The following is a 25,338-nucleotide window of genomic DNA, read 5'->3' as shown; positions in this document are numbered from 1 at the left end:
TCCTAAACTTGTCTTATCTCTCCCTGTCCATTATGGATTGAAAATCCCAGTGTATTAGCGTGAATGTGGCAGGATGGTGAGTGCATGCATTAAAACTCTGCAAGCACACACCATGCCCCTTTGGAGAAGTACTTCTCCCTCCCTGCACCCTGACTAGACACGTGCTGCTTCTCATGCCTCTCTGCTCCCAGCAGATCAGCCAGGCAAGGTGGAGAAAGCAGAAGTGAGTCTATGAAGTCTTCTGTGAGCCCTTGCTGCTCTTCTGTCTTACCATCAGGGTGAACGTGTTGAGATCCAAGAGACAGCTACCAGACAGGAGCTTAGAGAGATTTATTGATCCAGTTTATTGTTGACAACAAGAGCATTTCTTAACATACATCAGCCCCGTGTCAAACAGGCGCCATGCTGAGTTCTGTGTCTGTGTGAGGAGTTTATACACATTTGAGCTGTACAGTATTAACAAATGGAGGAAGTAAATACATCCCACTGCTCCTCCCAGGAGGAGCACAAGCCCTCATGCACACTAGTAAATAGCTGGGTTCATTTGCAGTCTGTCTCAATACCTGACTGCACTGTGAGCAGCACACAGCTCTGGGGCTGTTTCCCACCTCCAGGGGTGCCAGTGGGGAGCAGAGGATTGTGTGGGTACTACTGGAACTTGCCAGGGTGCAGCCCTGATACTGTCTAGTGCAAACCAAGCCCCCCCTGAGCCCTGGCTGCCAGGCAGAGGGGAGTAAGGAGTGCCTGCACTTTGCCTAGGGGCTCTAGACAGCCCATTTCCCACCCTACAAACCTGCTGAGCTCCGTGGAGGATGACAGGCCAACAAACCTACTTGATTCAAAGGGGTGAATCACCAGGAGCCCTGTGGGGCCCTGAGCCTTTGCTTGCCTGCCTGGTGCAGCTGAGTCAGTGCAGGAGGGATGATGCATTGTTCCCAGTCCCTGGTCAGGCAGCACCCCAGGCCGTTGGCATGAGCGTGGCCTAGCAGAGAAGCAAGGCACTAGTGTCTGGGTGAAGGGGCTGTGTCCATCTTGCCCTGGAAAAGGGAGGCCAGGCTGCTTTGAAATCAGTAGTGGAGTATCTCCCCTGCAGGGGTTATTGACATCTCTCTCCTGCAAAGTGCAAGACTGAGCACAGAAACCAAAACGGCAGCAGTGAAGTATCTGAGGTTTAAGGCGAACCCTGTTAAATGTCCCTTTTTTAGCACTGCAGTCCTCAGAGCACTGTTGTTGTGAGATGCCATGTGAGTGTCTGGTCTGCTGCCAGAGCCCAGCCCTGCTGGTTTCAGTGCAGGGTGTGATGCAGGGCTTTGTAGCAGGCTCTTGTACTGGAGTTCAGCTAAACTAGGTCTCAGTATCTGTCTATAAGTGGAAATCAGGTCGGGTTTATCCCGTGCATGTCGCTAAAAGCAGAGGAAGGACCTGGCAAGCAGGAGGCCGGGTGTGCAGGGGACAGCCAGCCGCACGGTGGAGCTGCCACCTCATCGCTGCTGCCACCGGTGCTGTCGGCAGCAGAGAGCAGGGCTGTTTCTGGGACATTCAAGACTGACATCCCCCCCAAAGGGAGGCTCCCCTGCCTGTCATGGCCCGCGGGCGTGTCAGCAACACGCACTTGTGAGGTGCTCTGAGCTGGGCAGGCAACGGGGTGGCCTTGCAATGGCCTGGCAGAGCTGGAGGGAGAGGACCAGGACACGGTGCCAAGGTGTCCTCTGTGCCTGGTGTCAGCCACACCTCCAGCCTGGCACCCCACACTGCCCAGCCTGCTCAGATCCTGGGTAGCACAAACCCACTGTTCCCAGCTTGCAGGGACGAAGGGAGGCACAGAAGCATTGACCTGGCTGTAGCCCCTGGGAGAGGGCAACAGCAAATTCTCCTCCTGGTAAAGGCCCTGTGCTGCTGGGTCAGCCCTGGGGACCTTCTGCCAGAATCATGGTGCCAGAGCTGGGCAGTAAATCTGCTGCATGAGCAAGGGCAAGAGTCCTTTTCTTCAAGGTTCTCCCCCCAGGACTCACAGGGAACTGCTGGTGGTGTCAGCCCTTTGCTGGAGCTGCTTCCCACCCCAGAGCTGGGCGGGGGCAGCGTGGTGGTAGCCCAGCAGCAGAAAGGCACCTGTCTTAGGGTCTGGCACCAGGGAACTTAACTCCTAGCAGCGCATTGTGCTTGGAATCCCGCTCCTGGGTGCTTATGCTGCCTTTGCCCTCCCACCCCCAGAGCTGGGAACTTGTTTCCAGCCTGACATGCCAGCATCTCAGGTGGCCACAGCCAACAGCAAAGCCCGGGCCTGCCCCATATACCAATCTTTAAGTCCCAAAGGTGTTTCAAGCCCTCTGCCTGCCACCGTGAAAGGTCTCACAGGGCTGCCAGCCTAGAGGAACAGAGGAGCCTGCCTACAGTCCCCAAGGGGGGGGCACCCCCTTCCTGCCCCCTGCCAGAGGGGACAAAGAAACAGGAAAGCTCTTAAAAAGGGTGGAGCAGGGTACAAGATGAGACTGGGGAAGGGATCAGGAATGATGGTCCCAGCCAGGGCAGTGGGAGAAGCATGCACCACCCTTGGACGTCCTGTCATCCACTGCAGTGCAGGGGCAGCAAGGCGTCAAAAAGCAAATCGAGGACAGTTGTAGAGTCCTGGTCCTCCTCTTGCACTCCAGCCTTCCCGTGGGCAGCCTCACCCAGAGCTGCATCTGTAAGCTGCTGCAGAAGGACCCTCGTACCACAAGGACTAGGAGGAAGAGGAGCTGGAACTGATTTTTTTGGCTATTTCCATATCCGACTTGGCAACCAGAAACCGCAGCTTCTTCCCTCCGGAGCGGATGAGGTCCACTGCACTGCAGGGAGCAGCAACAGGGAGAGGGGTGAGTTCTGGCAGCCCCCCAGGAGCCTGCCAGGTCATGGACATTTGCAAAACACTGTGCCCCCCCCCTTCCCCCCCCCCGATTTGCAAAACACCTGCACCCTCTGCTCTGTGCCTGCAGCTGCCCCATCCCACTGCCTTTGAGAGGAAACCTGGGGTGGGATGGGCAGGGGCAGCTCTGCATTGCTGAGATCCACCTCTGTAGCTCTCGGTTGTTTCCCAGATATGCCCTCCAGCTTCTGTTCCTCGATCCCTTTTCCAAGCCCCTCCATTCAGCTGCCTTCCCCCCTTCCAGTGTCCTGTACGGGTCATTCCTCTCTCTGCAGCTTTCCTGTACTGCAGCATCCTCTTGCTTGTTGACCAGAACCATAGTGCCAGGCACTGGGAGACCCTGTGCATCTCTGATGCCCAAACTGGACCTGGACCTGAGCAGTAAATCCCACAGCACCAATAGCAGGACAGGCCCTCCAGCCTGGTGCCACTCACCTTTGGTAGTCTGCCCCGATGAGGCTGGTGCCATTGACAGCCAGGATGCGGTCCCCGATGGAGAGCCTGCCGTCCGTGGCCGCGGGGCTGTCCTCGATCAGCGTGCGGATGTAGATCCCCGGGGAGCAGAGGGACGTGTGCTGTGGCAGGGACAGGTGGTGAGTGACCAGCCAGGGGAGGGAGGGGACACCAAAGGGCTGAGCTCCCCAGGCAGGGTGACTCTGATGGCCTGATGGCACATTGGGAGGCACAGGGGTGGGGGGACATGATGGATGGGGACAGTGTTGCTAACAGTACCAGGACAGAAAAGCAAACCTGCAGTTTTGTATCAATTTATACACAGGACAGGTGAGGGCAATCTTTTCTTGTTCACTTTAATTAAGAGCCAAAGCATCGTTAACCTGCATCCATCTTGGGATGGGAGCTCTTTGCTCACAGCTGTCCCAAGGGCTCTGTGATGCCCTGTCTCCTACTGACTAATGCACTGTTGTGAAAGGCCACTTAGTGAGATGATGCACGCACAAAGCCAGATGGCAACACCACCTTTAGCAATGAGTGCTGTCACTGGCAGAGCTGTGCTGGCACCCCAGGAGCCTCCCTGCTCCCCTCACCACCCGCTGAAGGGTGGAGGAAAGACCTCAGCTGAGTCATTTCCCTTCCACAGGAGCGCTGAGCCCGTTTGCTCTCTCCAGCTGCAGGACAGCTGTGATGGACTTTGCATGCACAGCACAGCAAGCCAGGAGCAGAGCTCTGCTCCTCCTGAAAGATCACTCTGTGCCTCATTTTCCTCAGGAGAAGCAGACTAGCTCCTGTGGGAAACCAGCAGCTGCTTTGCTGGCTTTTCTTGGGGTCCAAAACATGTCCCACATGTCCCAACTCCAGCTATCTGGAGGGGCATCAGTCCTGTCCTGCCACCAGTGAGAACTCACCACGCCGTCGATCAGCCCCATCCCCAGCCCGATGGGTCCTCTCTCCAGCTCCACCACGAAGACGTAGCAGAAATCATCAGTGGCAGAGCTGCGGCTGGAAGACTCTGGCGTGGGGTAGTCATAGGGAGTTGGTGAGCATCCTGGCAGCAGAGAGACCTGCTTACAGCTCTGGTATCGCCCAAACCCAGCCTCACAACCTCCCCCAGAGAGCTGCCCCCCTAGAGCCCCATGGAAGCCGACCTCAGGCAGACCCAGGGCTGCTTCTCTGCCAGGGCAGGAGCTGGATGAGATGCTTAATTTGCTTTCACCTGCCTTGACCAAGCACTGACAAGTGCTTGAACCATGTGTTAGGAGGAGGGCTGCACAGGACAACAGCAGCAAACACCCTCATGCCCCAATCCTGCACCCCCAAAGCAGGGCAGCACCAGCCTTCCATACCTTCAGGGGTGCTGCCTTTGGTGCTGTTCATCCCGTTCCTCCGGGGGTCCTGCAGCCCCTTGCTGGTGCCCTGTGGGGACTCCGGGCTCCCAGAGTCAAAGTTCAGGGGGGTGGTGGGAGGTGTCAGCAGGCAGGAGGAGTCTGGGGGGGCCATGCCAGCCTTGGGGGCCGGACCCCTGCCCAGCTGCAGCTGCTTGAGCTTCTCCTGGAGCTGCGGATCTCCGGCGGGTTGCTCGCAGGGGCAGCCATTGGTGGCCAGGAGGAGTGGGGAGTGCCCCTCGGGCTCAGCACAGCCCCCCAGGGAGCAGTAGTCCTCCTGGGTGATGGTGCTGGCTCTCACTGGGCTCTCGCTCACCTCCAGGACATCTGGTGTCGTGCATGCCTCTTTCTTAAGAAGGAGAAAAGTGCTCCGTGGGACCCCCTGCATGTGCTTTTCACGCCCTACCTGCCCCCCCAGCCCCTCTCTGCTTTGCAGGCAGGTTGGCTGTTGGCTCCAGCCAAAGCCTTAGCAAATGGGACATCTCCAGGGCTTGTCCTGGCTTCCCAGCACAGCTCCTACACCCCAGTTTTGTAGGCAGGGTTGTGCTGGGTTTGGTCACAGCCAGCGAGGAGGTCACGTCCTTGTTGGAGTTTCTCACTGGAGGGGTACACAGGAGGAGCACAGCTCCTCTTGTGGCCCCAGAGCTGGGTGACGTGGCCCCAGGGTGACAGGAGGGGAGGTAGTGGTGCCTGTGGGTGCTGCAGTTGATGGGGACAGAGAGGGAGAGGAGAAAGGGACCTGCTGGAGGGACATCCTCCCCAGGGAGCTGGAGATAAATGGCAGTCGAACTTAGCACCCACAACACGTCTCACCCTCCCTGTGCTTTACAGGCATTAGCTAATTAGTGCTTTTGTGCAGGCCTGCCTGGCAATGTGGGGACAGGCAGGGTGCAGGGGAGGGAGGATGGGGGGACTCACAGGGAGAAGGGAAAGGCTGCCTGCAGACATCCTCCCTGCCTCTCCTCCCCCCTAACGAGATTGCTGGGACAAGCCTGTCCTTCCAGCTCACCTTCCTGTCCCCCCAGCCTGGGGGATTAGCAGCACTAATCCTTCCAGCAGCCCTACGTGAGGGCATCACTGCAGCTCTGAGCTGCAGGTGGGGACAGCAAGCCCTTGGCGCTGGGCTCAGAGGGATCTCCAAAGGAACCCAAGACCCTCCTGCCCACCCAGGAGAGGAACAGCCCCTCTGTGGGGTACAGACTACCTTCGGGGGTGCCAAGCCTGGCCCCTCGCTGCTGTGGGGGCTCTTGCTCTGCAGGCTCCAGAGGAAGTGGCGGATGTAAAGGAGGTGCCGGTAGATGTTGTCATCCAACGTCTCCACCTCCAGGTCCACTTTGAAACCCCCACTGGGCAGGATGATGGGTGGGTGGTTGTCGAAGGATTCCAGCACCTCATCTGAAAGGTGGAGGGAGGGAGGCTAACACTGGCCTGGGCTGCACCCCATTCCTGCCTCCTGGCCACATGCCATCCCCCAGTGGGGATCGAGGACACAGTGAGCTGTGAGCAGCAGCATCCTTCACTTGGGAATGCAGAAAGAGCCCCAAGCACTTCTGAGTGCCCTCTGCATCCTTTGCAATATCCAAATGGTGGGGCCGTGGTTATTCCTGATCACTGCAGTTACTGCAGGAGCCCCAGGGAGGGGAAGGGAATCACCTCTTTGGTTTGTACAGAAAAACCCTGGAGGGAGTCTGCAGGTGACCCAAGCATGGTGACCAGAGCAGCAAAGGCAGGGGCTCACCAGGCTGGAAGGTGGCTGGGCTCTCCTCCTCGCCGGGCTGCCATGCTGTGATGCAGCCCAGGTCCATCACCTCCTGGCACTGGCTCAGCACCCGGTGGAGCTGTGCAGGGCTCAGCGCCGGGAACTCAGCTCGCAGGGACGACCAGGTCATCTGAGCAAGGAGACAGAGCGTGGTGCCAGTGGCAGAGGTGAGGAGCTGTGTTCTCTGAGGGGCAGGGACTCACGAGGGGAATGCGGGAAGAGGCTGGGCAAGATGGAGTGAGCCATCCCCTCCTCGGTACTCCCCACCCACAGACCCACCACCCTGTCAAGGTGCAGCTGGCTACAGGTTGCAAAAGGGACGTATCGCTGCAGGGACCCTCAAACGCCAAGCAGGGTCTCTCCTGCCTATATTCATCCCAATCCCATGAGCCCCTGGCTGGGCATCCCTCACCTGGACCAGCTGGGAGCCAGGCATGGCCAACAGGTTGGCCACGCTGGCAAGTTTGGCAAAGAACTGCTGGGCGAGCTGCTCGAAGCCGGCACCGCGCAGCCACTCCAGGAGCAGCCGCACGCAGGCTCGCAGCTTCACCCCCTGTGACCAGTGGAAGCAGCTGAGAGAGGAGCCTGTGGAGGCAGGATGCAGGAGCATTCATCAGCTCGTGTAAGAGACCAGTCCCCCTATCCCCTCCATCAGCCTTTGGCCAAAACCCAGCCCCTGCCCCAAGGCAGCAAAATAAATCTAGGTTAATGTCCCTAGCATAGCTGTAATTCCTGGTGGCAGCTGGACCTCGCTTGGCCCTAACAGCAGGTAATGGGGCTGCTGTGTTAATGAGGGCTAACGAGCACCTGCGTTACAAAGCAGGCTGCAGTAGTTTATTAATGAGCTGCCCCTCCAAGCTGCTCTCAGGCTCAAAAGGGCAGTGAGTGCTCTTGAAGGGGGTGAGGATGGGGCACCAGTGGGGTTAAACTCCTCCTGGAGATGGGGACCGTGGGGAAAGCAGCTGGGGCTGTGCCTGGCCTTCCCATAACCTTCCCACAACTACCCATCTCCAGCCCCCTCAAGCTGCCTGAAGCCTCCTCCCTCCTGTGCCCCTGAGGTGGCACTGGGATGGACCGGAGGGTCTCCCAAAGGGCCAGTCCCCTGCAGGTGACCCCATGCAGGCTGGGTGTTTGAGGAGGACTGACCCTTGTCCAGGAGCTGGTTGAAGAGCAGGGTGTTGGAGAAGAAGAAGAGGTAGGCAAACATCTGGGAGGTGATCTCTGGGTGCACTTCGTACTGGCGGAGCAGGTCCAGCGTGGCCTGGTAGATGAGCACGACCCTGCGAAGCTCCTCGGGCAGCGGCGGCACCGCCCGCCAGCTCTCCCGGCACTCGTTCTGGAAAGGGTTGCACTCCAGCAGGGCAGGGAGTGACACGTACAGACACTGCAGAGAGAGCAGCAAGTTCACAGCAGCCTGCTTTGGCTTCTTTTTTTCGTTTTTAGCACCAGCCAAGTCCTTCCGACCCCCTCACCTCCACAAGCTGAGCAAACCCCGCTGGCTCTGCTCCTGCTTGCCCTCTGCCCCGGCGCGCTCTGCTGGTGGGCAAGTGTTTAAATAAAAATACAAATGTCTGTTGCTCTCAGCAGTTGGAGGTGACAGAGTGGAACAGCTCAGCTAAAGGAATCTGGAAAATGATCTGAAGCAGCAGCTGGGGACAAGGGTGAGTGAAAAACCAGGACTGACGGGATGACCTTTCCCTGTTGCTGAAACGGGAGAGCAGCACCCTAGCACCCACCTCTGCTGAGCTAAGGGGGTGGGGAAGGGGCTGGGGAGGAGGGTGCTGCACCCCCTGCCTCCCCACACACAGCAGCCTTTCTCCTGCCTCACACTGCCCACTCTGTTCCCTGCTCCTGGCTCTCCAGATCCAACGGCGACGGCCCAGGGGCCCCTTTCCATCGCGCCCTGAATCGCCCCATTATGCTGAGCCGAGCAGCTCTCCCCAAACGCCGCCCCCCAGGCGCTGCGCTGCAGGCAGGGAAACACACCCCAGCCATCCAGCCCTTCTCCTGGGCTGCAGCCAAAAATCGGGGCACTTCAGCACGAAGGAAAACACCTCGGCTTGATGCAACTGCCAAAGAGTAAAAGCTTAAAAAAAAAAACAAAAAAACCCACCACACCAACAAAAAGCCTCCTGTGCAGCCCGAGAGCTGCTGGGGATGGTCGTGGTGGCCCCGTAGGATGCTGCTGCCCTCTCTGGGAATCAAGTACCTTCGAGATGTAGTAGACACACTGCTGGAAGGTGTACATGATCACCTCCTCCAGCACCGTCATCGCCTCCTCGCTGGCTGTGATGGTCGAGGAGAACAGAGACTCCTTGGAGCCTAAGGGATGGAGAGAAGGACAGGGGAGCCAGCCTGCAGCAGCAAGGGGGGATGAATTCACTGCTCCCCAAATCCCTGAGGTGGGGGTGATTAGTTGGGGCTGGCATCACCCTGTGGCATCCCCCCAACAGGGACAAAGAAGCTCCTCTTGTCCCAGAGCACCTGCCTTCTGTCTCCTATAGCAGCCCAGTGCCACAGCATGGTGGCTTCTGCCCCATCCTTCCAAGAGCCAGTCTGGCCTACAGGCATTTTAACTTGCTGCATAGACCAGAGGGTTTCCATTTTAATCCCTCTTTCCTTCTTCTTCTACCTTTTTTTCATTTTTTTTTTCTTTGCAGGCATTACCAGGGCCCACCAAGCCCCTCTTCAGGGCTGCCTGCAAATCCTGGTGCCCCTGCAACAGCCTGGGGGGGCAGAGAGCCACCCCCAAGGCATCAACCACAAGCTGCTGGGGTGGAAAGGAGAGGCTCAGCTGTGAACACAACACAACCTGGCCCTGAAGCTGAGCAGCACGACGTGAGGCTGCTCCTCCTGCACATTTACCCCAGCCTGCCCCACAGAGACATCCCTGCTGATGAGGATCATAGGGGGGTTAAAGGAGCACCTCGGGAGCACTGACCACCACTTGTGACCAAGGATTAATGGAGCAAGCAAGGTGCTGCATCCAGGCCTACCTTTGACATCCAGCTCCTCCTCCATGCTCTGGATGTAGGTGGGTGATTTCTGCTGGACAAAGTAGAGGACCTCAATGGCATTGGCCATCCAGAAGAGGATATGCTGTAGGTCTGGGAGAAGGTCTGTGATGGTGAAGCAGGACAGGGTAGCAGGGTCCTGGCTGGAGATACACAGTAAGTGTTACGGCTCCTGCTCCTCGGCATCCCCACTCAAGCTTTTGGGGAGAAAACAGCCAGCCTGGGTCAATGCCAGGAGAGCTTTTGCATCTCCTCACCCATAAGCCCAGCACCTCCTTAGGAAGACCCTTTACAATCAAAAATCTGTTGGTTCTTGATCTGTGGGATGGCAAAGGGGACCCTGTAGGGACCAGGCTGGCCAGGGGCCACCTGGCCTTTCTGGGTGCTACTTCTGGGGCAGGTCTCCCCACAAAACAGCTGAACTGCAGTAAATACTCTTGGCTGAAGAGCAGCTCTCCCCAGAAAGTATGTGCTGCTCCTGCCAGCTCTGGACGGTTAAACCCAGCCCGCCTGCACTGGGCAGTTCAAAAATAAAACAACATAAATAAAAAGCATCTGGGAAGCTTTTCAACTGCTGAACTGCTCTTTCCTGCCATAGGAAAGGCCTGGGAAGCAACCTCGGAACTTATCCAAATGGAGAGCTCATAACAAGCACCAAAGGTTTCTCCAGATGCTGCTTTGGAGCCTGGAATTTGGAAAAAGCTGGGAAGCCCCCACACTGCTCTGATGGCCCCAGAGTGGTACTCCCCACCCCAGGACACCTTGTGCCACCATCCCTGCTTGCACACGTGCTACATCAGTGCTATCCCTGGTCTGCAGGGGGTTCTTCAGCATGAACAAGGTGAGATCTCTGCTGGGGCCATCCCCGCTACATCCCTCAGGAATGCTGAAGCCACAGGTGCAAAGTCTTGGCCAGGTCTTGGACTGGAGAAGACCTCAGAGCTGCTGCAGGTCCTGTTCCCCTCTGAGCTCACCTGCTTTTCCATACATTCCCAAGCAGGGGTCTCACAAGCACCGTGGTGAAAGGACCAGAGAGCTGAATGTGTGGAACTGAGCAGGAAAACTCAGCGTGCATGGGTGCTGGCAGGCTGGGAGGTGGTTTCAGCCAGGCACGGACTCCTCTCACTCATGGAGGAAGAACTGAGTTAAATTCTTCCCCTTTCAGGGCAAAACAAGGAGGGGCAGCAGGTTGCACTTACTGCTGGGATTGCTTCTCAGCCAGCTCTCGTGTCCGCTCCTGCGCAGGGAGAGAAGGGGAAAGCAGAATGAAAACCCAGGACAGGGTGGCACAAGCATCACGCCCAGCAGCACTCGCTGCTGCTGGGGAAGCCCCTGGGGACTCCAGCAACACCCTCACCCCCCCAACACCCTCCTCATAGCACCACCAACTGACCCACACTGTCCTCTGGATCATTTTGGCCACTTTGAGCAGCAGCTGGCCAAAGTCTCCTGGCTCAAAGCTGGTGGCTGAGTGCTGGATGCAGAGGCAGAGCAGAAAGGCGGGTGTCAGCTTGTGGTCGTCCCCCCCTGGCTCTATCAGGGTCATGATGCGCCGCAGGAGCACGTCCTCCACCTCTGGCCCAAACTCCAACAGCAGCTTTCTGCAGGGTGCCCCGAGACCACCGGCAGGCGAGGAACCCCGTTTTTTGGTGGCAGGGTCCTGCTCCTTCAGCAGGCTGCCACACGTCCCACAGACGGGGGGACCCTGGGGACCAGCGGGGCGCAGGGCTCGCAGCCTCAGCAGGGTCTGCGCCGGCAGCGGCTGCGCCTTCATGGGGTCCTTGTAGAGGAGCAGGTAGTAGAGACCAAGGGAGAGGAGGTCCCCGTGCCGCAGCACGACTGTCCGGGCCACCTCGGTGAAGTTGACAGAGATGCTGGCACCAGCGATGGGCTCCAGCAGCAGCTTCTCCTCCCAGTGATGCCGGGAAGGTCGGAGCTTCCGGATGGTGCAGTGCAGGGGCAGGATGTCAGGGGCCGACAGGCTGATGCTGGGCTTGCTCGCCTGCGTCCTCTGGCCCACCGTGTGCTGCTCACGGTTCAGCAGGTAAACCAAGCTGTCCTGCCAAGCGGGGAGAGGCAGCATGAAATGGGGGGCTGGGGTGGGGGAAGGGACCCTCCTCCCTGCAGCATGGTAGGTGCTGCAGCCTCCTACTGTCCCCCAGATGCCCACCTGCCCACGGCACCTTTGCACGGCTGAGCCCCATTTCTTTCTCAGTTGTCCTCACTGCCCAGCAGGACAGCAGTGATCCCTGCTTTGGGCATGCTAATTAATGGGCACAACAACTTTGGGCACGCAGTAAATGGGGCTACTTTGGGCAGAAGGAGCTTTTCCCCCACCTCCTAACTCCCCCCACCCTCTAACTCTCCCCTTTCCCACAGATGCTTCTCCTTTGCACCTTCTTCCCCCGGGACTGCATCACTGCCTGCATCCCTCTGCCCGGTGAAGGACAGTGGGACCCCAGTCAGGTGCTCCCCACCCTGATTTTTGCCCCCGCCTGCCCACACACCCTGAGGCGGCTCACATAACCACCCCGTGCCTCAGCTTCCCCGGGGCGGGATGGGCGAGGGCTGCAGTGCCAGTGTCACCGAGCCGGAGAGCTTAGAACAGCCAGTGGGGGCGAAGTAGCCATTAACTACAGGAGCCGTCCCAGTCCTTTCCAGTTCCCCAAGTGCCTCCGGTGCTGGGGAGCAGGGGCTCCCAGACGCTCCGTCTCCTTCCTGCCTCTCATTAGGTTTGCCACTAACGAAGCAGGCAGAGCGGGGACGGGGCAGTTCAGCCATCACCCACAAAACCGGCCCTCCCTTGTGCAGAGCCAGGGGTTCTGCAGCTCCGAGGACCTTCCCTGTGTCCTTCTGGGGCTTTGCGGTGGGGTCGCGGGTCCCCTCTCCGCGCCCACCCCGCTTGGGGACAAGGCTGCAAAGTCCCGAGCTGACACCACTCGTTTTCTAAAGGATGCTCTTCCGAGCCACCCACCCCCACCGCCCCCAATACCCCAGCAGCTCCGGCCATGCAAGCAGCCTCCCCCCTTCCCCGGGGCTTAAGGGGGGGTGAGTGGGAGAGAAAAGCAGGGGGGTGCCGTGGGGGGGGGTGCAGGGGGCGGTGAGCTTACATGCTGCTGGCTGTAGCCCTGCAGGAGCAGGAGGTGCGGGGACTGGTAGAGGGAATACCGCATGCTGCCGCCGCTCCGCGCCGCCGGGCTCCCGGGCAGGGTGGAGCAGAGCCGCTGGTGCCGCTCTCCGGTACCGGCCGCGGTCCCGGCCCGCCGGGTAGGGTTGCCCAGGCTGGTCTCGCTGAGGCTGCGCCGCAGGGCCGGGGGGAGCGAGGGGGGTCCGCACCGCTCAGCCCCCGCCGGCAGCCGCCGGGCCCCCCGCGCCCGGTGCCGCTGCAGCTTCCGAGCTTGGGCGTTGATGCCTGCGGGGATGGGGGAAAAGCAGCGATCAGCTCCCCCACCCCACCCCGGGTCACACCTCCGGGACCCCCGCAGCCGCAGAACACCCCCCGCCGCCGTCCGGAGGGATGCTGCGGTACCTGGAGCAGCTGGAAGCCACCCCCCCACCCCCTCCCCGGACCACGCACCCTCCCTGGGCTGATGTCCCCTGTTCTCCCTGAAGGGTGACGCCAAGACACCAACGCCGGGACTTTTGCACCCTGATGCCAACATCAAAAAGGGGGTGCCCCAGCCCTCCCCAGCCCCCAAACCCCACTGACCGGGGGGCACCTGGGCCGAGCTCAGCATCCTCAGCATCCCCCAGCCACGCTGCCAGGGCTGGGAAGGGGGGGGGGGCGGTAGGGAGGAGAGGAAATCTGAGCCAAAAAGAAATTGTGTTCAATCTTTGCAAAAATCAGAAAGATGGGAAAAATAAGAGCCTGGATGCTGCTTTCAGGCCTGCAGCACTCGGTGGCCAGCAGCAAGCAGGAGCTGCAGGAAGCCCCCTCCGACCCCCCCAGGCATAGGAGCTGCAAGCTGCAGTGGAGCCTGCCTGCTTGCCTGCCCGTCTGCCTGCTGTAATTAACTTCCCCCAAGCATCAATTCAGGCAGAACTGTCCGCAAGACAAATGGGAGCAGGATGGAATGAATAGGCCTGGCCACACTGCAAAAGCAGCCCCTCGCCTGGTGTCCCCAACCCCGGAGGGGGGGTCCCCATGGGCCCCTCTGAGCTGCAAGCGTGACTGGAGCTCTGCAGGAGAAGTTTGCGGGTCTGCTGGGTGACACTCGTACCTCGGGTGGGCAGCCTCCTGCGGGCAGGTCGCCGGGACGCGGGGAGGACGAAGAGAGGGTAAAAAAAATAAATAAAAAATGGAAAAGATTGGCTGGCGGGAGCAGCACTGCAGCAGCGTGGGTGCAGCAGGGAGCCAAAGTCCCGCTCGCGGCTCGGCCAACCAGGCTCTGGCCGGCGAGATTTGGGGACAGGCAGCGGGATTTGGGGACGGCAGAGTAGAGAGTCAAGTGCCCAGAGCTGCTTAAAGGGACAGTCACAAACTCAGAGCCAAAGAGAAAAAAAAAAATAAAAATTAAACCCCCCAAAAAAAGTCATCTGCGTTATTTGGTGAGGAATGGGCTGCCGGTTCTGAAAGACATTTTCTTGTTTGTTTGTTTTAAATCGAGCCCTCCTTTGCTGGGAAAATGAAAGAGATGGGGATTGGGAGGGAGGGTGGGAGAAGGAGAAAATAGCCCCTGCTGTTTACATGCCTTGGGATTAGGGCAAGGCCTGGCTGAGCCACCCCCAGAAGTCCAGTGCCCTGCTTCCTTCTTAAAAAAGGCCACCAGCCCCACTCCAGTCCCCATCACAGCCAGCAGCACCTGTGTCCTGAGGATGTGAAGTCCAGGGGGTGCAACAAGCAGCCTAAGCCATGCCAAACGCCACCCCAAAGCTGTCTGCAGGAGGCCTTGGCTCCCCCCAGGAGCCCCGTTCCTGACCCACAGCATGAAAATGGGCCAAAGGGATGAAGGGTGGCTGGGGGATGCATCTCCCAGCTTGGCCAGTGGGAGTGGAGGAGAGGAGCCGGATACTGGGAACAGTGATTGCTGGAGCTCATTGCACTGGGAAGGAATGGGGGCTGCTGGGATTGGGATCCCACTGCCCAGAGGGACATGCCATCACCAGTCCCTTATCTAAGGGAAAGGAAACTTCTGTATTTATTCTGTGTAGGAAAAAGTTGCTTTTTTACTGCTGATAGAGCCCCCGTCACAGGCTCCCCGATAACCCCGGAGCTGCACTGGAAAGATAAACACAGCTCTTTTCCTGACCATAACAAAGTCCCTCCATAAAACTGGTTATTTTCAATCCTCTGGTACTGTTTTCTCCTCCCAAGCATGTGTAGATTATTCCACCCAAAATGCTGCATGAGGATGTCCAACACAGCATGGCTGGGGCAGAGCTGACACAGCACCACGGATGGGGATGGGGCAGGATGACACCCCACCCCTTAGGGAGAGCTGGGCACCCTGGGCAGGGGCACCACACAACCCCCAGCCAGCATCTACTGGTCTCCACCAAGCTGCTGCCTCTGAACCCATCCTGCACCCTGGGGGAAAACCTGCTGGTTGTGGTGCCTGGGAGCTCAGCTGGAATCTGCCTCTTTTTCAGCCTAGGCAAGAGGTTCCCTTTTCCTGGCTGAGAAATAAATCAGTCAATAAATAACTCCACAGGCCCGAAGGAAAGAATAAATGCTTTGAGTGTACCCAGGAGGAGCTAACGCCAGTCCTTCCTGATGCAATTCCTACGCAGATCCTGCAGGGAGCCCTCCCTGGATGCACTTGTGCCAAGGTGCATCAAAGCCAGATCCTCAAAGGCACCCACCAGAGCATCTTTTGATATAACAGCATGAGCTCCTAAGTTTCCTGAGGTGCACACAACATTCCTCCCAGGAAAACCCCGGCAAGCTCTGGACGTGGTGCAAAATGGAGCTGGTTTGGGAGATGAGTGCCATAAAGAAGCCAAGTGCTGTGTCTCCCTCCCAGCACTCTCCAACCTGCAGGTATTATCCATGGATGCTCCCTAACTGCTGCCTCACTGCTCCCCAAAAGGAGCAGGGCTGGGGCAGCAAAGGGGGGGGGTCCCTCAGCCTCGTTTACTGCAGAGGTGTTCTACCTCTGCTGCTAATTAGTGCCATGAGGAGTTAGTGCCTTCCTCCCCTGTGGGAAGCAGCTAATAAACTAATTAGGATAATGGATAACAGAGCAGATAAAACTCTTCAGCTGCTTGCTAACAGGTCGTGGATGGGTGTGGAGCTTCTCCCCCAGCCACCAGCTTGGCAGGCAGCAAAGCACCAGCCTGTGTGACACCAGCAGTCTCAGCCCTGCTACTCTGGAGATGCCTTCCATGGGGAAGAGCCCTGCAGGTATTTCCCTGGGGAATCTGCTTTGCAGTACCCCTGTGCTTTTTTTTTTTTTTTTTTTGCGGGGGGTTGTTTGTTTGTTTGTTTGTTTTTCCCTAGGGAGCTGTGAGCCCAAAGTCCCTTTATTTTTGCACAGATGCTGTATTTTCCACACCAGTGCCCCATGATCACCCTCAGGCAGCTGATGGGCAAGGGGACCTCTGCCAGCTTGAGGCTAGTGGCAAGGGTGACCCTGGTGGAAGGCACTTGAAGTCAGGCCCCATCACACTAGGAGATTCATGTCTTTTTGGGGTATTGGATCAGCAGGAAGCAGATGCCTTCCTCAGACATGCTGCGTTGTTGCCATCCATTCCCAGTAGCTTGCTGTTGGGGTGGAAAAGTGTGGTCTTAGCCCTGCAACATCCCTTTGGTCAGTGCCACTGCCATGGGGTGAGACTGGTGACAGAACCTCCGGTGCCACCAAAAGAAAGGGCTACAGGAGTGAGATTTTAACAGGTAAGACAAATAAGGGCCATGTAGCCTGCAGAGCAGACAGCCCAAACAAATGTGGGTGTAGGTTTTGTGTCTCAGAAGAGCTTGGTCAGCTACGGAAAGTGCTCAATGGTTAAAAAAATTGAGAACTTCCACCACTCCACCCAGGAGCACTGAAACAAATGAAGTGATATGTCCATTAAAAGTGTAATGGGCATATTTCCAGATCCAGGGCACGCGATCCAGGCAGGAACTGCTCCTGCACTGGAAATGACGGCAGGGAGCTGAGCCCAGGCCAGCACCAGGCAGCCTGGAGCCTGCTGCTCCCCCAGCCTGTGTGGGAGCCCTGCCCTCCCCACGGCTGCCAGCCCACCCAGGGCACGGGTGAGAATTCCGTTTCCTGCTTGAAAAGGGGACTATTTGAGGCTGAGTTGATGTGACTTTGGGCCCAGGCGAGGAGCTGCCACGTGGCCCTCCCTGCCGTGTGCTGCAACCGTCGCACTTGGCTCTTGCCCTTTCCTCTGTTCAAAAGCAGCTGGTTTTAGTCACTCTCCCAAAGTGCTCAACAGCTCTCTGATCATGGCTGCAGAAAGAGCTGAGGAGAGAGCAGACCTTCCACCCTTGCAGGTCCCTCCCTGGCCTGAGCCCCTTTCTCTCCATTTGCATCACATGTGCAGTGAGCTGGGACTGATCCTGTGTTTTCCCCTCCCTGAGCAGGACTGGGCACAGGGAGGGATGGAGAGCGCCCTGGTGGGTCCAATGGACCACCCTGCACAGTGTTAATAAGGGGGCTGGGGGCTGTTTCCCTCTGCTCCTCCATCCTTCCCAGCTCAAGGCAGGAGGTGAGCCCGCCCTCGGCTCCCCACACAGATGAGGACCTGACCCCAACATGAGCAATCCCCTAAATCTGCAAACTCCATGCTCATATTTTGGGGCATCCAGGCAAAATCTTAATTGCAAATTGCAGCTGGTGGGGCCCCAGCAGCATCTGCTCTCCCTTGAAATGCCCACGGCTGGTTCCCTTCATGCCATGTGCCTGGGCTCCTTCCAGCCCTTGTTAAAGCAGATGGGAAAGGAGTCCTGTCCCTGCTGGCATGGGACAGGTTGGGCCATGTGTTCCACTGCTGGTGAGGGAACCTTGCCCCTCTATTGCTGAGTGCCTGGGGTAATCCTGCATCCTTGGTAGGTTATTTATGACAATCACAAACCTTTCTTGCAGGTGTCTGGAACTGCTTAGCGTCCATACCAGCAAAACCCTCCCTGACTGACACCTCCAGAGCCTGATCCAGACCCCTCCATCAGCAGGTCAGACCCACGAAGGGCATCGTGCAATTCAAAATCTGACTTTAAACCTTTCTGCTCTTATCTCTGTGGGGCTTTTGTTTGAGGGTGGGAGGAGGAAAACTTCATTACTCTGTGCTGGGGTCACTTATTAACATGCTGGTTCCTAATGATGCACTTATCTCCTCCTGCCAGCCCTGGACTCAATCAGGCACCTCCAGGGGGAGGAAGGGGGGTGGTTCTCCTGCCCTACTTTGCTCTCTTCTCATTAGCTATTAATTTTGCTTAATTGTTGTTGCAGATTTGCCAGGGGTGTCTGGCCTGGGGGATGCCCATGGGGAGATGGGGGTGCAGGGGAGCAGGGCAGTGCTCTGCCAGGCATGAAGCTGTGCTGAGGCATGGGATGCTGCGGTGGTGGTTCACAGTGATGGGAAGAGTAAGCAATGCTGATTGCCTTGCCTGCTGCTGCCCAGCCAGGAGTGGGGATTTGATAGGAATCTCTAGACAGGCTGGGGTCAATATTTGAGGTCACAGGAACCAAATTTCAGCAGGAGAGCACAGAGTACCAACTCTACCCACGAGCCCTGCAGCTCAAAAGTGGCTCCTCTCCCACTTGCACCATGCCAAGGAGCCCAAAACTTGTGCGAAAGCTGAGGGGGTGTCACAGCTCCCCAGACCCCATGCCCAGCTCTGACCTGCAGTGGTGGTGTCCACATCCCTGGCCGCCATCTCCTCCACCTCCGCTCTCTTGCGCAGCTCCAGCCGCCGCGAGAAGCCCTCCCTGGGCTTCCAGAGGTCCTGGATGAGCAGCGGCTTCTCGTGGTCACCCAGGACCCTCAGCCCCTCCGTCTGCCACCGCTTCTCAGGGCCCTCAAACCTGCCGATGACATCGCAGAGGGCGTATTGCTCCGCGCTCAGCTGGCTCAGCCCGTAGCGCTCCAGGGCTTCCTTCACCAGCTCCCGTGCGCCCGAGCTGCCTGTCGCCAGCACGCTCTTGTAGTTGGTGCCTGCACAGATGTTGCCCCCGAAGATCTTGAGGACACCAGGAGCTGAGAGTTGGGTGGAGAGCTCGGCTGGGTCATCTTCACTGGCTGCTGGGGAAGCGGAGGCTGAGCTCCGGTCCTTGTAGCTCAGTGTCCGGTACAAGACCTGGGAGAAAATCCGGCTCTGGCGCTTCAGCCGGTTCTTGGATGGTGGAGCCATGGTGGAGGAGGACCCATAAAACATCGTGTGTGCGGTCGTCATGGGGCACGGCTGGGGGAGGAAGAGCAAAAAGGGAGAGATCAGCAGTTTGAAGACCAGATGGGCAGCAAGGAAGGGCAAGCAGGAACTGGTGGGTGGATACGGAGCAGCCACTGTCACCTCCAAGGTGGAAAGGGACAGCAGCAAGAGGGAGCCATTTTACTTGTGCAACCCAAAACACCAACAACCAAGATCAGCCAGGTTCCTTGGCAACAGCATGGTTACCCCAGGATGGATTTGTCCCTGAAAATATAGCCTGGAGCGATCCCAAATTTCTCCATCGTGTGTATTAGGAGGTCTCTTTCTTGCCTGAGCAAAATGCAGTGGGAGGAGGGCAGAGCTCAGCAGAATTTGGCAGGACCCATCCCAGTCAAGAGCCAGGGCATCAGGAGCTACTTTCACTAACGAGTTTAAGGAGCAATCCCATTTTTTTGAGAGGTGAAACAGAAAGCTCAAGTGCAAATTCAATCAGTCTGAGGTCACCGCTAAATGCTTTTGCTCACCGAGAGGCACGGGGTGAAAATGGGCTTTAATTAGCCTTTCTAAAAATGTCCTGACTCTGGCAAATCTCCTGGCTGTTGCTAGTTTGTGGAGGATGTTGAAGCACGTGGTGGCATTGCTGACAACGCTGCCCTTGTCACACCAGCCAGGGCAGAGCTGCTTGGGGTGGGCAGCGACTGGAGAAGATGTGGCCATGGCCTGCCACAGCTCCAGAGCACCTCGGTCCCCAGGAATGGGTTGGAAACCATGATGCTCTTCTGGCTTTAGGCTGACATCTGGGGCCAGCTTAGAAACTACATCTGGATGCACAAACACTCAGAGCTGATAACGCCACTGGTGGCACCACGAGCTGCTGCTGGGAAAGGTCCAGGAAGAGGATCTGAGCATTTCTGATTCAGGCAGGATGAGGATTTCCCTCATCTCCAGATTCACATTGTGCAGGGGCTTGGTGCATACGCAGGGACCCCCCCCAAAAAAAATGTCCCATCAGCAGCTATGGGAGTGCCGTGATGCAGCACTCAGCATGATCCAGCTGTGCACAGCTGGGGATATGCAGGGTGCCAGCAGCAGGATGTGGCCTGGGAGCAAACCCAGAGCTATCAGGCAGAGTGATGTTGGCCCTGGAAAGCCTCCAAACCACCATCTAATTCCAGAAGAAAAAGCATCCCTGCTGCTAATGGAAGAGGTCACCTTCTAACCCAGAAACCAGCCCCAGCAGTGCATGGAGGATGCTGCAGGGTGTACCTCTCCCCAGCCCAGCACTAGAGGCCATTGAATGCTGCCAATTGGGAAACTGAGGCACCAGCAAGTGCCAAGGCTGCAGGATGTGCCTGGGAGCTGTGCTGCACCTCGACTCACCCCTTTTTCCTTCCCCCTCAAGTCCCACCAGGACTGTGGAAACACTGGGGTTTGTCCTCCTTCCCAACCTGCTGGCTCTGAAAGCAAGGACGCTGCAGTTGTCTGAGTGAGGGGGGCAGGGAGGGGGGCAGCAGCCCCCCTGGCAGGTCTCTGCTGCCTGCCTGAAACTGGGCTTGGCCAAAGCCTGAAGCACAGGGCTCAGTGTCTGGTGTCTTGAACCTCTCCAGCTGAGCCAAACACTTGCCCCAGCAGCTTTGCCACAGTTTGCTGGGTTCAGTGAAGGCTGTTCCTGCTCTCACCTTGCAGCTGGGGAAACTGAGGCAGGGGTTGGATTAAAGCTACAGCTTCCCTCCAAGCTGCTGCTCTTTCTTCAGCTGAGCCTGGGGCTGCTGCTGGAGACACTGCTTAGTGTCTGCTGTGTGATAACTCCCAGGAGTGCCAGGGCAGACCCGACCTGGGGAGCAGGTCAGGGCACTGGCAGACAGTCAGGTTCAAGAACAGCTTCCCCAGGCTGTTGGCACTGCCCCACCAGCCCTCATTAACATCACCCAGAAGAAAAACTAACCCAACAAGACCTTGCCATCAAGGATGCAAAAGATGAAACTTTGTCATCAAATCACTGTTTGCAGTTCACGGATTTAATCTCCTCCACCCTGAACTACCTCCAGCACAAAGGGAAACCTTTTAACATCTGCTGCTGGCAAAATCATTCCTGCAAGCCCACATCACAGACAGAGACACCATCCTCACTTCTCACAGGTCCCTGCCTGGTTTTGAATGTTATTTATAGCTCTGCTATTTGCCTGCTCTTTCCATCAAATGCAGCCACAACAGAGCACAGGGGCAAAGGCATTTCATGGGATAAAAAATGCAAAGCCTGGATTGGGAGAAGATTCCAGCCTGGTCGCTCTCTTATGCAACATCTGGAGCAATATTGGTGTGGTGTCAACAGGCACCAGCCCAGGCCACCAGAGAAATGGCAGTGTCACCATGAAGACAGTGTACTGTGTGGCCTTAGTCCCCTTGAGGACCCAATGGATGTGGTAAGGTAAGGAGGACACACATTGTAGCTCTGGAAACATAACCCAGACTTTCCAAAGGGTCCCTTCATCAATCAGGGGCATCTTCTCTGCCAAGGGCTGTACAGGAATTAGCCAGGAGCCTGTGATTGCCTCCTGGCAGGATCTGTGTCACGGATCCATCACCTCTTCTCACACCATACCTGGCCACACCAAAACCTGCTGTTTACCCCAGCCAGCACAGTCTGTATTTACCCTGCAGAGCTGTGACAAATGCTTTTGGTATTCACGTGGCCACCACATGTCCTTCCATCACCACAACCACCAGGGACTTTCCTGTGTGTTCTGAGGTTCCTGCTCCCACCATGAGTGAGCAGCTCCTTCCCAGTGCCCCCACTCAGCACCCAGGCCAAGCATCCCCTTACCTTGCCATCCTTCTCATGTGTCTCTTCTCCTTCCATTCATCCTCTTCCTCAAAACAGGCCTTTCCCCCTGTTGTGCATCATCCCAGGCAGGTGTCTGTCGTGCCTCTGCAAGAGGAGGAAGAGGGGCAGTTCTGGGCTGCCCACAGACACCAGCTGCTAGCAGCACGGTGGCTTTGGAGGGCTCAGAGACATGGTGACTCTGCTCTTGATGTGCCCCATGTTTGCATGCAAGCACCCAGGCACGTATATCCCACCTAGCATCTCACCCTGCCCCAAACCAAACAGACCAAGCTCTCACTGCAGCTGAGAGCTGCTGGTCTCTGGGATGGAGAAGGCCCAGTGCCCACAGGGGGCACGTGGCCAGTGACGGGTATGTTTGCACATAGTCATTCAGCCACAGCCCTTGATGGGGAAGAAGAAAGAGCTCCATGATAGCAGGGACACGGCAGCCTTGGGGGAAACACAGAGCAAACCCACCCACATCGGTGTCCACCAACAGCACCTACCCCATGGCAAAGAGATGGGGAGAGAACAGCTACAGGACACGGAATACTTTGGAAAGGAAAGGTGAAGGGGAGGAGATGGGACCAGCAACAACACCATGACCTTGATCTCCTTCTCCCAAGTATGTGTCCCCAGGGTTGCCAAGCTGGGGACCCTTTCACCCGTGGGTGGATAATAAGTCCTGGACCAAGTCCTTCCCCCAGCAACCACAGCATGCTGGAATGCTCACCAAGACTGTTTTTTCCTGAATTTCAGTCTATTTTGCTGGACATCAAGGACAACCACCAAGCACTGTCCCTTTGCCCACCCAGCACAGAGAACATGACCACTGGGAACTGAAACAGAAAGAGAACAGAAGCACCTGCCAAGTGCCTGAGCTGCTTTCACGGGTGTTCCTAAGGAAGACCCAGTAAGGCACAAGAAATACTCTTCCCTGTGGCTCTGCCATGGTTAAGACAAATTCTCCACCTAATTAAATCACCTAATCAGGGCCTGGGTGCAGGTTCATTCCAGCCCCTCTTGCTGGCCCAGTGCTGAGGCTAAGGGAGAAACTTTCCACCAGGTGACAGGTCATGATGGGAAAGGCAGAGAGATGCTGAGCCCACCTCTGCTGCTGGCTGGTGCTCCCAATGATTAATTGCTCCTGCCAGTTAAATATTTATGCCTTATTTCCAATGTGTCTACCTTCAGCTGCCAGACATTGATTCTTGTCATGCTTTTCCCTGCTCAATTAGTGAGCTTTTGGCTACCATGTATTTTTCTCCTCTGTTAAGAGTATTTAGATGCTTTAATCAAGCCCCCCTCATTCCTCTTTGCTTTGATTTATGACCAGACTAACCAGGTGGCCATCTCGTCTCTCACTACAAGACACTTTCTGCAGCTCCCCAGGCCCTTCCCTTTCTTTCCCTCATCTCCTCTGCCAAGATGGGTTTGGCAGTTAGAAGCCCAAATTTGGTTCTGATTGTGCCCTCACTGAAAATGCAAATAACTGCTATTTTTTTTTTCCAGAGGAAAATTTGCCATTACCCTGAATAATTTCAGTTCTTCAGCAGAGAAATCGGGATGGACACACAGCATCCCCATCCACAGGAGGAGGGAACAGGTGAGCCCTCATGTTACCTCTCCCAGCATTTGTGAGCATCATCTGCTGAAAACCATGGATAGTCAATTTAACACCCAGATCAGGGACAGGAAAACATGTACAACTCCAACTATTATTCTTGGGTGCAAATGGATTTCCATTTCCCACTCTGCTCCAGTCAGGATGCCTTTTGCTTGCCTGGTTTGCTGCCCAGATTTGTACAAACTATTTTAACACTGTGCTGCTCTGGGTCAGCCCCAGGTTCTTGCAGAAATTATTTTTATCTCCTTCTAGGTTAGTGATAAAAGCAGTGAAACACCAAGGGCATGCTAGCAGTGCCCAGCAGTGCTAATCTCCTCTGGTAACTGCCTTTGAAATGGATCAGGTTTATTTAATACTGGCTTTCTTGACACTGTGTAATGTCAGCTCTAAATACTGAGCTGGACTGACTTTTTTAATACTGAGGAGTGTGGATTTTTACAAGAATATCACCTCACATAACTCAAACGTTTCACAGAAGTGTATTAGAGCCAGAGTCACCTCTCACATCGAAGACTAAAACCCTTTCTCCTTGCCAGGAGTTATTTTCCATATAGCCACGTTGGATGGCAGGAATTTATTCCTGGTGCTGAAGTCTTTAATCAATTAAAGCCTGAGCCAGATTTCTCCCTCTTCTCCCTGAGGTGATGCTATCAAGCCAATCAACCTGTAGCTACCAGGTCATCTTACTCCCTTTAGGGAAGAGCAGCAACATTATTAAAACACTTTTTTAATCTTCTGGAATTTCCCCGGGGCTTGTCCCAGTGCAGACACAGTTCTGCATGGGATGTGATGCACAGTTCTGGATGGGAGGTGAAATTTCAGAAATGTTCAGTCCCGGAATGGCAACCAGAAAAGCAGTTTCCCTTGATGTCTATTTGAAAAAAATTTTTTTTTTTTTTAATTGTGTGTGTGTGTTTTGTTTTGTTTTCCCTTTTCTTTGGACAGAAACCACTCTTGTCTCAGCCTGGGTGTAATGGCAGCGACCACAGCCTGGATGCTGTGAGCAGGGGGAGAGGCCACTTCATTCCAGCACTGCAATGTGGAACAAATTAGAACTCGGAGAGCAAAGGAAATGAGAACACCCTGGACGCGGCGGTTTTGACGTGTGCTCCTCAGCTCCAAACCCTGCCCCTCTGCAGAATTCCAGCCCTACAGCCAAGGCTGCTGGGGCAGAGCCCAAAGAGCCCCCACTCCCTTCCAGTCTGGACCAAGTCTCGACTTCAGAGCCCGGTCTTTTCTTGTGTGAGTTTTATCCACCTAATCCCGGGACGGAGCAGGGGCTGACAGTGTCAGTGCCCGCCTCGGGGGCGTCTTTAGCCGGATCAGAGCGGGTAAACTCCTTACGGTGTTATTATTAGCAGCAGCCACCCTGCTGGAGCACCCTGGATCCCACCACCCAGGGACCATTCAAGCAATATCAAGGCAGTCCCAGTCCTGCAAAGATGAACTAACAGTTTGTCCTAAATTCAGCTCTAGCTCCACAAACAGATTATAATTATCCGGGGCCCGATTCTGAAAGGAGAGGGCCTTTTAACAGGTTTTCTTGCTCTTTTTTTTTTTTTTTCCCCTCTCATTATTTTTGCAGAACCTTTTTCAGCCACCAACGTGCATCAGCTCCCCAGCAATGTGCAAGTACAAATGCCAGCCCTCTGCCCGGGCAGCTCTATTCACACACATGCAAGAAACATTTCACAATGAACAATTTGCTTTCTGCTGCCTCCTGAGCAGCAGAGTCTCGGTAGGCTCCCTAATTATAAGATCTTAGCAATGATTTTTTTTTTTTTTCCACATTTTTTTTTCTAGCGATAATTAACTGATCCTGGAGAGCGCTGAAAATAAGCACTTCCCAAGCAAGTAGCAAACTCCCCTGAGTTTTCTCTGCTAAAGTCACAACTCAGCAAGAAACTGCTCCAGCTTTGTGGGGACACAGATCATCCCAGCACCTCCCCGCCAACGCCTGGGATGCCACGACAGTCACAAGCAGGGGGACGCAGGTGAAATAGTGTCTGTGGAATAGCAGGGGGGTCCCAAAGGGCGTGCACTGGGATAAAGGGTTGA

The 25,338-nt window shown here is 56.3% G+C and overlaps 1 protein-coding gene across 2 annotated transcripts; it reads right to left on the bottom strand.

The window, feature by feature from the left end:
• Positions 1-385: 385 nt before the first annotated feature.
• RADIL (Rap associating with DIL domain) lies at positions 386-21,747 on the bottom strand. Of its 2 annotated transcripts, none has more exons than XM_051632389.1 (15): positions 21,654-21,747; positions 18,304-18,862; positions 12,627-12,928; positions 10,910-11,575; positions 10,716-10,753; positions 9,499-9,659; positions 8,712-8,824; positions 7,649-7,886; positions 6,915-7,087; positions 6,482-6,632; positions 5,948-6,138; positions 4,705-5,092; positions 4,267-4,406; positions 3,338-3,477; positions 386-2,825 (listed from the first exon to the last, which is right to left on the bottom strand). In XM_051632389.1, the coding sequence occupies exons 1-15, from the start codon at positions 21,687-21,689 to the stop codon at positions 2,720-2,722; spliced, it is 3,402 nt and encodes a 1,133-aa protein (XP_051488349.1). In that variant the 5' UTR covers positions 21,690-21,747; the 3' UTR covers positions 386-2,719. The 2 variants fall into 2 exon arrangements, with proteins under 2 accessions (XP_051488349.1, XP_051488350.1); XM_051632390.1 differs by having other exon boundaries at positions 4,267-4,370.
• Between the last annotated feature and the right edge of the window lie 3,591 nt (positions 21,748-25,338).

This window comes from Apus apus, chromosome 14, assembly GCF_020740795.1.
Source record: "Apus apus isolate bApuApu2 chromosome 14, bApuApu2.pri.cur, whole genome shotgun sequence".
Classification (NCBI taxonomy): Eukaryota; Metazoa; Chordata; class Aves; order Apodiformes; family Apodidae; genus Apus; species Apus apus.
This window is presented reverse-complemented; position numbering and strand designations above follow the sequence as displayed.